The 11,167-nt window shown below is 53.7% G+C and overlaps 1 protein-coding gene across 4 annotated transcripts; it reads left to right on the top strand.

The window, feature by feature from the left end:
* Positions 1 to 524: 524 nt before the first annotated feature.
* Positions 525 to 10,372, top strand: ASB10 (ankyrin repeat and SOCS box containing 10). Of its 4 annotated transcripts, none has more exons than XR_011438043.1 (6): positions 525 to 1,066; positions 1,870 to 2,137; positions 5,416 to 5,935; positions 9,304 to 9,417; positions 9,590 to 9,877; positions 10,042 to 10,372. XR_011438043.1 is itself a non-coding variant. In XM_001495177.7 (6 exons), the coding sequence occupies exons 1-5, from the start codon at positions 658 to 660 to the stop codon at positions 9,875 to 9,877; spliced, it is 1,497 nt and encodes a 498-aa protein (XP_001495227.4). In that variant the 5' UTR covers positions 525 to 657; the 3' UTR covers positions 10,042 to 10,372. The 4 variants fall into 4 exon arrangements, 2 of the variants coding, with proteins under 2 accessions (XP_001495227.4, XP_003364953.1); XM_001495177.7 differs by having other exon boundaries at positions 9,692 to 9,877; XM_003364905.5 differs by lacking the exon at positions 525 to 1,066 and adding an exon at positions 1,080 to 1,712 and having other exon boundaries at positions 9,692 to 9,877.
* Positions 10,373 to 11,167: the final 795 nt, after the last annotated feature.

Raw genomic sequence — 11,167 nt, 5'->3', positions numbered from 1 at the left:
GAGGAACAGGGCTCATCTAGGGAGGTGGGGGGCCAGCACCTAGGATCGGCATGGGGGGGGTGTCAGCACTGAGGATGGGCATGATGACTTCTATTGCTGCCTGTGGTCGAGCCCTATTTCCCCTGTCTTCTAGAGAACTGCTGCAGGGGACGCCTCACGGAGTGGGGCTCTCTGCCATTTGTCACTACTGTGGACTTCTCCCTTGGGTTTTGGAGGGGGGAGGTACAGGGCTAATTGGTGACATTTGGGAGTGCAGGAAAAATTATCTGGCACCATATGCCCTCCCTCTGGGCTCAGAGCCCAGGCTGCTGGAGGCTGGCTTGGTGAAGTACATGATAGATGAGAAAGAGTGCAAAAATGACAGCTTGAGAGCCCCTACTCCCACTCCCGTTCTAGTTCCAGCTCTGCAACAAGTTGTCACACCTTGGGCAAATCATTTCCCACCTCCGGGCTCCATTTTCCTTTACCTGTGAAATTGCAGATTGAACACCACCGACTGAGTAGTTCCTTTCAACCCTGATGTATTTAACTCCTGGGTGAAGCTCAGGGTTGAAGGGCTCCATCCTCACTCTGTTCTCCAGGCTCCTCCCTAGTTCCCACTCCCAGCCTGAGGGCTTCTTCCCCCGGGGTCTGACAGCCGGCCAGTTGGGACTATTTATGGCATGGCCTATGTGTGCTCTCCTGCCCCGCCCACTGCGGCCTCTGCCTGACTCAGGCCCGGCACCTGCCTGTCCAGTCCACCAGCAGCATTGCCCTGAGTCTCACTTCTTTGGCTCTCTCTCCCAGAACCTGGCCATGCCTGGGGGAAGGAGCTCCCCACCCAACTGGAGACACCGTGTGGGGTGCCTCCCCTTGGCCCCTGTCTGCCGGGTCTGGGGACCCCAGTCCTGCCCAGCGTGGGAGCCCCCTCGGCCGTCCCCGCTGCTGTGCCAGGACATGGCCTTGCAGAATGCCCTGTACACCGGAGACCTGGTGAGGTTACAGGAGCTGTTCCCCCCGCACAGCACAGCTGACCTGCTGCTGGAGAGCCGGGCTGCGGAGCCTCGCTGGAGCAGCCACCAGAGGGGTGAGAGGCAGCTGGGAGTGGGGGTCAGGGGTGAGGACCAGGGGGCTGGGCTGATCGCATCAGGCACAGAGGTACAAAGTGCTTGAGGAAAAGGAGAAGCCCCTGGCAGTTTCTGCCCCACCCGAAGCTTGCCTAAACCTTGGCCCAGGAGTGAAGTCATGCGGAGCCCAGAATAGCTCCTGCTGAACTGCGTGGCCAGGTCAGGCTCAGCTCAGGGACATAGAGACGCTCTCCCTCCATCTGTCTGTGTTTCCCTCCTCCTTTTCCTCTCTCTGCTTTTGGTTCCTACCTCTCCTCCCCCCAACCCCCTTTCTCACATGCTCACACTCTGCCTTCATGAGCTGGTCCCCAGAAGAGTGCAGGGGGCAGGAAGAGCCCCCCGGTGACAGACATGCCCTCTGTGCCAGGCTGGTGGAGAAACCCAGCAGAGGGTCTGCAGAGCACCCGGAGCCTGGCCAGGGACCCATCGTTACCCGCACGGCCTCCGGACCTGCCCTGGCCTTCTGGCAGGCAGTGTTGGCTGGGGACATAAGCACTGTGTCCCGTATCCTCACGGACTCCAGCACCGGCCTGGCTCCAGATTCCGTCTTTGATACCAGCGACCCAGAGCGATGGAGGGATTTCCGCTTCAACATCCGTGCTCTGAGTATGGGCCAGGGGCACTGGGGGGGTCTGAGCAGGAGAGGGGAGGCTGGGGATGGAGCTCTGGGCTCCCTCTTCCCAGTCTCTGCCCACCTCCCCACCTGCCTGGAAGCTCTTTGTCTCCCTCCAGGGTCTGAGGCCCATGTCCCCTCTCTCCCTAGGACTCTGGTCTCTGACCTATGAAGAGGAGCTGACCACTCCACTGCATGTGGCAGCCAGCCGGGGCCACACGGAAGTTCTACGGCTGCTGCTGAGGCGCCGCGCGAGGCCTGACAGTGCCCCTGGGGGCCGCACCGCCCTGCATGAGGCCTGTGCTGCAGGCCACGCTGCCTGTGTCCATGTGCTGCTGGTGTCAGGAGCTGACCCCAACATCCCTGACCAGGATGGGAAACGCCCCTTGCACCTCTGCCGGGGGGCTGGCACCCTGGAGTGAGTGACCCCTCTACCCAACCCCCATTCTACTTCTAGAAGAGGCAGAGAGATGACCTCAGGGAGGGTGGGGGAGCATGTCAGGGGCTGGCAGGCTTGGTGGGCTGGAACGGAGGAGTCAGGGTTCAGGTGGGGAGTCAGGGTGCTATTACTCCCAAAACCATCCAACCATTGGCTCCGTGAGCTTTGGAATGGCCTGGACTTGGGAGAATTTCTGCTTCCGCAGTTGTGGAGGAAGGCTGTGGCAGGGGCCCAGCTGCATGGCCTGCATTGGCACTTGTCTGTATCCATTATGGGGAGGTGGTATACTGTAAAGTTTTAATGTTCTCTGAGCTTATCCCGTGTTCCAGGCACTGTGCTAAGCACAATGGCAACTAAGGTCCTGCCCTCAGGCAGCTGACTGTCCAGTGATCCACATAGGCCTCAGTGGTCCCTGTGGGCAAGGTCTGGTTCTCAACTTGGCAGGTTTGGAATTTCCATATTGGCAGGCACCCTCAGATAAATGGGCTCAGGGATGGAGCCCAACAAACCAAAGAAGAAACTGATAGATATACCCAAATGTGACAATGTCTTATTTACTGTAGGGGATATTCCTTTACAGTGACCCAAATAATTATTACCTTTGTGTAGGGAACGTTGGGCGATGAGTCTTCACTTACAGTTTTTGGATGAGCATGGAATCCTGGCAAAGGCAAAGGGAGTCTTGGCAACTCTTGGAATTGACTGTACATACAATGGAGGCCCTCTCTCTACTGACTGCACACCTGCCATATTTCACATCTTGCCCCTGAATGGTGGCAAGTTTTTGATGTTTGGGTCCCCCTTTCATGGACCTTCTCCCCACTGTTCACCTCATCAGCCTTTAGAGGACTCCACTGACTTATCATATTATGGTTGAACATGTGTTCCACGCCAGTGTGGTCCAATAGAAATATAATGTGAGGGGCTGGCCCCGTGGCCAAGTGATTAAGTTCGCGTGCTCCGCTTCAGTGGCCAAGGGTTTTGCTGGTTCAGAGCCTGGGTGCGGACATGGCCCCGCTCATCAGGCCATGTTGAGGCAGCGTCCCACATGCCACAACTAGAAGGACCCACAACTAAAATATACAACTATGTGCCGGGGAGATTTGGGTAGAAAAAGCCTCCCCTCCCAAAAAAAAGAAAATTGGCAACAGTTGTTAGCTCGGGTGCCAATCTTAAAAAAAAAAAAAGAAATATAATGTGAGCTGTGTATATAATTAAAAATTTTCTAGTGGCTTTATCAAAAAATGAAAAAGAAACAGGTGAAATGAATTTTTTAAACAGTGGTAAAAGATACATAACATAAAATTTACCATCTTACCCATTTCTAAGTGCACAGTTCGGTGGCACTAAGTACGTTCACATTGCTGTGAAACCGTCACCACCTCCATCATCCACCTTCTGAACTTTTTTAATCTTGCAAAACTGAAATTCCGTACCCGTTAAACAATACCTTCCCATTTCTCCCTCCCCCCAGCCTGTGGCACCCCACCATGCTACTTTCTGTTTCTATGAATCTGACTACTACTCTAGGTACCTCATATGAGTGGAATCATACAGTACTTGTCCTTTTGTGACTGGCTTATTCCACTTAGCATAATGTCCTCAGCATTCATCCATGTAATAGTGTGTGTCAGAATTTCCTTCTTTTTTAAAGGCTGAATAATATTTCATTGTATGTAGATGCTATATTTCGTTTATCCATTCATCTATTGATGGACACTTAGGTTGCTTCCATATTTTGGCTATTGTGAATAATGCTGCTATGAACATGGGTGTACAAGTATCTGTGAAACATGTGAAATTAACTTTAATAATATATTTTATTTCACACAATATATTCAAAATGTTACCATTTCAACATGTAATCAATACAAAAACTAATGAGATATTTTACATTCTTGTTTTGTACCAAATCATCAAAATTGGTGTGTACTTTACACTTATAGCATATCTCAATTAGGACTAGCCATATTGCAAGGGCTCAGTAGCCACATGTGGCTGGTGGCTGCTGTACTGGACAGCACAGTTCTATACAATCCCACATTTTTACTTCTGGCCACGTTTCAGCCCCGCTTCCCTGAGGTTACACATAGTGATAATCATTCCTTCCTTTCTTGAGTAAACAAATGTATTTTAAAAATTATGATGAGGGCCGGCCCAGTGGTACAGCGGTTAAGTGCGCACATTCTGCTTTGGTGGCCCAGGGTTCGCCGGTTCGGATCCCGGGTGCGGACAAGGCACCACTTGGCATACCATGCTGTGGTAGGCGTCCCACATATAAAGTAGACGAAGATGGGCACGGATGTTAGCTGAGGGCCAGTCTTCCTCAGCGAAAAGAGGAAGATTGGCAGCAGATGTTAGCTCAGGGCTAATTTTCCTCAAAAAAAAAAATATGATGGAGAATTTCAAACATATAGAAAGGTGGGCAGGATCACATAAGGAGCCCTCATGATCCATCACCATCTATACCACCCACTCCCCCCACCAGATGCTGCTGTTATGAGCTCTAATGATAACAGCTTTTCAAGCATTGTCTCAGATGATGCTCACAACTTGCTAGGGCTAGGTACCAGTGATTATCCCCGTTCTACAGGTGGGGAAACTGGAGTTCATCTTAGCAAAGAAGCTAAGTCCATGAGCCTTGAATTTTGGTGCACAGGTTCTTACAGGCATACACACCCTTCCCTGACAGCCATCATGGAGCAAATCTGGCTGGCCAATTGTGGTTTTGTTGTTCTTTGTCCTACTGTCCCCATCTCCACTTGCACCCACTGTCAGACCCCACTCCCCACTTCCTCCTCTGGTCCCAGCATGCAGACTCCTCCAGCTGCCCTGCTGCCCCCTGGGCCTCCCCTCACTAGCTGTGTGAATATGGGTTGGGTCCACACACCCTTGGGGCCTCAGTTTCCTCATCTGAACCTGCTGTAGGAATGCTGTGAGGATGAAACAGGTCAGTGCCCGTAAAGCCCTCAGAAGGCACCTGTTCTGACTGCGTCATGGCTGTTTCATGACTTTACACTCACAGAGGGTTTAGTGCGCTATTTCTGCGGAGAGCATGTAGACTTGAAAAAAGTGTATCACTGACCCTGCAGGATGTTGCTGGGATGACTAGTGACAGACAGGATGGAGGAGAAAGGCAGACAGAGCCAGGAACCCCCCAAAGTGCCCCCCATGTTTGCTTTGCTCAGACCAGCAGGAATGCAGGGGTGTAGGTCTGTGCCCCATTTTCCTGCCCTCGGCTGTCTCACCCTTACTAGGTGTGCAGAGCTGCTCCTGAGGTTTGGGGCAAAAGTGGATGGTCGGTCTGAGGAGGAAGAGGAGACACCTTTGCATGTGGCTGCCCGACTTGGCCATGTGGAGCTGGCAGACTTGCTTCTAAGACGGGGCGCATGCCCCAATGCCCGTGATGCCGAAGGCTGGACCCCACTGCTGACTGCCTGTGACACTCGCTGTACATCCCCTGCTGACGCTGAGGCCACCACCGCCCGCTGCCTCCAGCTGTGCCGCTTGCTACTCTCAGCTGGAGCTGATGCCGATGCTGCCGACCAGGACAGGCGGCGGCCCCTACACCTGGCCTGTCGCCGGGGCCATGCGGCCGTCGTGGAGCTTCTCCTGTCCTGCGGTGTCAGTGCCAATGCCATGGACTATGGGGGACACACAGCCCTGCACTGTGCTCTGCAGGGCCCAGCCGCAGCGCTGGCCCAGAGTCCAGAGCGTGCAGTGCGGGCTCTGCTCAACCATGGTGCTGTCCGAGTCTGGCCTGGGGCCCTCCCTAAGGTACGGGTCTGGGGGCAGAGGGAGGGCAACGACAGTGAGGGGACGGGAAGACCCAGACCTGCGCTCCCACTTGCTCTAGTTGCAGCCTAGGACACTTGGGCACTTGATAGGTCGGTTCTTTCTGCCTTTCATTTGACAAGTAAGCAAAGCCCAACAAGGGGTAAAGGTGAGGACACAGACCAACAGGCGGTGTATGTGTGTGCGCATGTGTGCACACACGTACATGTGCATGCGCATGAGTATACATGTGTGTTCCCATGTGTTCACATGCATGCGTATGTGAGTGCATGCATATGTATGTGCATGTGTGATGAAAACGGACTGATGAATCTTACAGTGGGGCCAGATTATAAAGGATCGGAAAAGAGTCTTGAAGGAGGAGCCAGGACTGATGTGGGCAGCGGGAAGTAGTTTCTTCCTCAGGAGAGTGAGCTGATGAAAGCAGCATTTAGGAAGCTCTGCCTGGCAGTGGGACCTGTTCAGTGAGACACTCTCGTTACAGGAGAGGCTCCCCCAAGGCAGAGTGATGAGCCTGGGTGACGAGGTGCTGGGCCTCATGACCATCTGCAGATGGACGTGGTCCTGGTTTCTGAGAGTTTAGCAGGACACACATCACTCAGTCCAGCCTGCCCTGGCACCTGAGAAAAAGACTTTCACTGTCAATTTCCAACCTGTATCTTATTTTATGTTAATTTCCCCAAAGTGGGTTCAACTTGAAGACCTGTGCTACTGATGCCCTGGCAGGGGGCCCTGTCCCATGCTATGTTGTGTCTGGAGGGGGCTATATGATGTAACGAATGGCAGTGAGCCTGGGGTGTAGACCCCTGTTCTCCGAGGAGCTGGATCAGGATGATATGGCTGTGGGCAGGTATCCCTGCCCCGCTTCGGGGCTTATCCCATCCAGGCCCACCCATCCTGGATGCTCCCCTGCTGTCCCTGCCTCTCCCCTTCACTCACAAACCTAGAAGCATCTGTCTAGATTCCTAAGCAAGACCAAATAATTAAACAGCCCGAGAGTTCGGCAGATTGGTCTCCCCTTTGGGAAAATACAAGAAAATCAACAATTAACACTAATTAATCTCCTATTAACACCAGATAATTAGGAGACGAGCAATTCCAAGCAATTCCCTGTAATCTGACGGCGGCTCTGACAGCTAATGATTTCCCTGTTGGGGAGGGGGTGGGAGGAGGAGGTGGAGCAGCAAATGGATTTCCCGGGACCCTACTGCCCGCCCCGCCTCTGGGACCAAAATGGCCAGCATAGCAAATTGCCCCATTTGTCCCTTTATCTGGGCACCATGTCCCAAGTGATCAGAAAGTGCAGGAAGGAGTCTGTATCTGTTTCCCATGGTCTGCTCCAGGCTTGGCTGGAGTACCTGTCCTCCAGTGAGGAACTGCTCCCTGCAAGGAGGCCACCATGGCCCACCTATGATCACTGCCAGCCCCAGCCAGTTCTCCAGGAACCACCATACTGGACTGGGCGCTCAGGAGACCTGGATCCAGGCTCTGGCTTTGACACTTGTTTGTGTGACTATAGACAAGTCACTGAAATTCTTTGAACCCAAGGTCCCTGCATGTGATACAAGGAACTAACAGTGATGAAAAGCTAGGAGCATAGTGGATACCAGGAGGAGCAAGCATAGCCCTGACTACACACCAGACTCTTCTAAGGTGTGTCACCTGTTATATGGGTTCCCTCAGTCCTCCCAACAACCTCAGGTAGGTGGCAACTATGAGTGCAGACTCTGAAGCCAGACACACGACCTGTGTGACAGTCTGCAATTTGCTTAATCTCCCTGGGCCTCAGTTTCCTCATCTGTAAAATAGGGACATAACAGTATGCCTGCTTCGTAGGGCTGGTGTGAGAACTAAATGAATTCATTCCTATAAAGCCCTTTGGACAGGGCCTAACCTAGAGTTAGTGCTCAATCCCTGTGAGCTAGTGTTGTTCTACAGCTAAATCATGTATGTGAAAGGGCTTGGGATGCTGTTAGGCATTATCCCAATGTAGGGTATCATTAGACAAGGGAGAGGGTGACGCAGGTTGGAAGAGCTGAGGCTTCCTGGAGGGGATGGGACTTGGGATGCGCAGGGCTTGAAGAGAAGGAGGAGGAAGGCACAGGCATTCCAGGCAGTGTGCAGAGGCAAGAATCAGCATGGCCCGGGAAGGATGGAGAAACTGGCCCGAATGGTAGGCAGGAGCAGCAGGTAAGAGCAAGAAAGTCCGAAGTAACCAGCCTCCTCTTTCCTAGCTCTAAGGAGGAGTGAGGCGAAGAGGCCTGCCCTGGGCAGATGGACTGGGGGAGCTCCGGCAAGCACTGCCCAGATACATGGCCAGGAGCAGAGGGTCTCGGGTGTGTGGGGTGTGTGAGATGTTTTCTCTAGGGGCCCTGTTCCCTGGACAAGGCCTTCCACCTGCTCCCACTACCCAGCAGCACCCTACACATGCAGCACTCCCAGCCTGTCAGGCAGAAGGGTCTCCCTTCCTTGTACAGGGGTGTTAAAGCCCCTAATGTTATAGGCAAGTGTATGTGGGGACACGGGGGTTATAGAGAGGAATGCTACCTGGGATACAGTACTTAGTTGTTCGCAGATTTTACAAAGAGTCTGTGGACTCCACCTGTAGCTTCAGATACAGCAAGAGATGGACTGAATGAAGCACAAATCTGCTTATAGGTATTACATACAGGCACGGGTGGGTCTGATGGCACCTGTGTGTGTCCAGGCCAAGTGTGGCTGCCTTTCTGACTACATAGACGGTCCCCTGGCATGGGCTGCTCCCCTGGCCTGGCTCATCCCTTGCTGCATCAGGCTACCTCCTCAGAGAGGACTTCCTTGACCATCCATCTAGGACAGTGCCCTCCCATGCATGCTCAGTCCCTGAGCCTACTTATCTTCCTTTGCAGCAGCATATCTCTAAGTGGTGATTTAAGAGTTCATTGTGTTTCCCCTCTGAAGTGGAAGCTCTCAGCTGACAGGGAACTGTCTGTCCTCCTCCCTGCTGGGTCTTCAGTGCTTGGCCCATAGCGGCCCTCAGTAAATATTTGCTGAATGAAGAAATGAAAGAATAAATCTGGCCCCAACTGGATCTCACCCCGACTCCTACATCAGGCTTCTGCTGGCCTCGTCCCTTCTCCCTGAATTCCCTCCCTAATGACCTCATTTTAACTTGATCACATCTGTAAAGACCCTATTTCTAAATAGGTCACATTTATAGGTAGTGGGATTAGGACTTCAACCTATCTTTTGGGAGATACAATTCAGTCCACAACCGCTGTGCTATTGCTGTCCGCTCATCCTGCGTGGACTGACCAGGGCCCTGCAGTGTGTGGTAACCCAGAGTGCTGATGCATCTCTGCTTCCTCCAGGTGCTAGAGCGCTGGTGCATGTCCCCGAGGACCATTGAGGTCCTGATGAACACCTACAGCGTCATGCAGCTTCCTGAGGAGGCCATGGCCCTGGTGCCTCCTGAAATTCTGCAGGTCAGATTCCAGGACCCCCAACACACACTCAGCCTGTGCCCAAGAGACTCCCACCTCCTAAAGGGAAGCCCCAGTGGCACCCTCACTCTGCCCCATAGAAATTACCCCGAGACTCACTCATGTCCCAGAAGATGAAAACTCAGAGTGAACACCCAAAACATTCTACTTCTAGAGACTCCTGTAGACACTCACTGGCCACCAGCTTCCCCACTTTAGAAGGAGTGGGTGCCACTTGTCCAAGGCTGCCTTGCTGAGCCCCTCCTTCTGTCCCCAGAAGCACCACAATTTCTACTCCTCCCTGTTCGCCTTGGTGAGGCAGCCCAGATCCCTACAGCATCTGAGCCGCTGTGCACTCCGCACGCACCTGGCAGCCTGCCTGCCCCACGCCCTGCCCCGCCTTCCGCTGCCACCCCGCCTGCTCCGCTACCTGCAGCTGGATTTCGAGGATGTGCTCTACTAGGTGAGTCCTGGGTTCTGTGGACAGTCCCAGCCAGCTGTTTGCTGGGGGTAGGGGTGGGTGGGGATGGGTAGGAGGCAAGAGAAGAGTTGGGAGCAGGGCCCTGGCCAGAACCAGTCAGCCTCTGGGACCACCAGACCTCTCTGAATCCACACCTCTCCTTCCAGATGTCCACTTCCCTTGAGAGAGCCTGAAAGCAGATGCCCCAGGCCCCAGGGGGTGCCGGCCCACTTCTCACAGTGCTCCAAACCCAGGACTGAGGTGAACCGACTCAGGCCAAGGTGGCTCTCTCAGCAGGAGGTCCCCTCCACAGGCAGATGTGGATGTTGCCAGTCCTACCAGGGAGAGGTGGATGGACCATGCAGCCAGGCAGTGTCTGACGGAGAGAGAGCTAGGACTCATGGCAAGTGATACACTCCTCTTCGGGGTCTCCTGAGGTCCCCCTTCAGCCTGTCTAAACCTTGTTTGCACATTAAAAGTTTCCAGGCTTGTGCTGTTTGGTGCTGTCTCCAGCAGGCTTTCCTCTGAGCTGCTTCACTCCCAGGGGCCTCAGGATGGGCAAACTTGCAGGGTCTTCCTGGATCTGCCCCATAGTGCCAGCTCCATCACCTTCCTCCTCTGGCATCCACCAGCTGTTCAGGGATCCCAGGCAGACCTGCCCCTCTGGCACATGACGTGGCGGAATGGCCACCAAGTGAGATAGCGTCAGAAAAGCCCAAAAGGACAGCTGGCCAGAGGATGAGCCAGCTCAGAGACTTGGGTAGCATTGGGCCGCTGTGGAATGAGGGAGTTAAGACAGTAGGGCAGGATGATAAAGGCAGCCTTGGGGTAGGGAGGTGAGGTGAAGGGCAGAAAGGCCAACGGGAATGTGGGTGCAGGGGTCGGTGAGCATGAAGGGGTAACCATGCTTCAGGTGAGAGTGAAGGACCCAGATTTAGAAAAAACAAAAACAACTGTACCTACTGCCCGTCCTGTAGGTCAGGGAGCACCGGACGCACAGCTGGGTCCTGCCTCTCCTTATCCGCTCCTCCTTCAATTCAGCTTTGCGGCGGCCTGAGCTGAGCCCAGAGTTACACCCCTAGGTTTAGCGCTAGCTCTGCCATTAACTTGTGGACCATACGTTTCTTCCTCTCTTTGGGCCCAAGTTTCTGGATCTGTAAAACAAGACAGGAGGAGAGAGTTTCTGAGGGTCTTTGCAGTACCAGGATTTTAAGAACCTGCAGGAAACCCCAGCCGCCAGGAACCGGCCTGCTCCCACGACGGAGGTGGAGTTGACCGGCAGAGCAGCCAATC

The sequence above is a fragment of the Equus caballus genome, chromosome 4, assembly GCF_041296265.1.
Source record: "Equus caballus isolate H_3958 breed thoroughbred chromosome 4, TB-T2T, whole genome shotgun sequence".
Classification (NCBI taxonomy): Eukaryota; Metazoa; Chordata; class Mammalia; order Perissodactyla; family Equidae; genus Equus; species Equus caballus.
The sequence above is the reverse complement of the archived record's forward strand: the minus strand, read 5'-3'. Positions and strand labels throughout refer to the sequence as shown.

What these genes read in the sequence shown, in the direction of transcription:
- ASB10 (XM_001495177.7), top strand. Translation starts at nt 658, where the DNA reads ATGGCATGGCCTATGTGTGCTCTCCTGCCCCGCCCACTGCGGCCTCTG. An exon ending in CTGGAGCAGCCACCAGAGGG is followed by an intron (nt 1,067 to 1,869) that starts GTGAGAGGCAGC and finishes CTCTCTCCCTAG; the next exon opens with GACTCTGGTCTCTGACCTAT. An exon ending in GGCCTGGGGCCCTCCCTAAG is followed by an intron (nt 5,936 to 9,303) that starts GTACGGGTCTGG and finishes TGCTTCCTCCAG; the next exon opens with GTGCTAGAGCGCTGGTGCAT.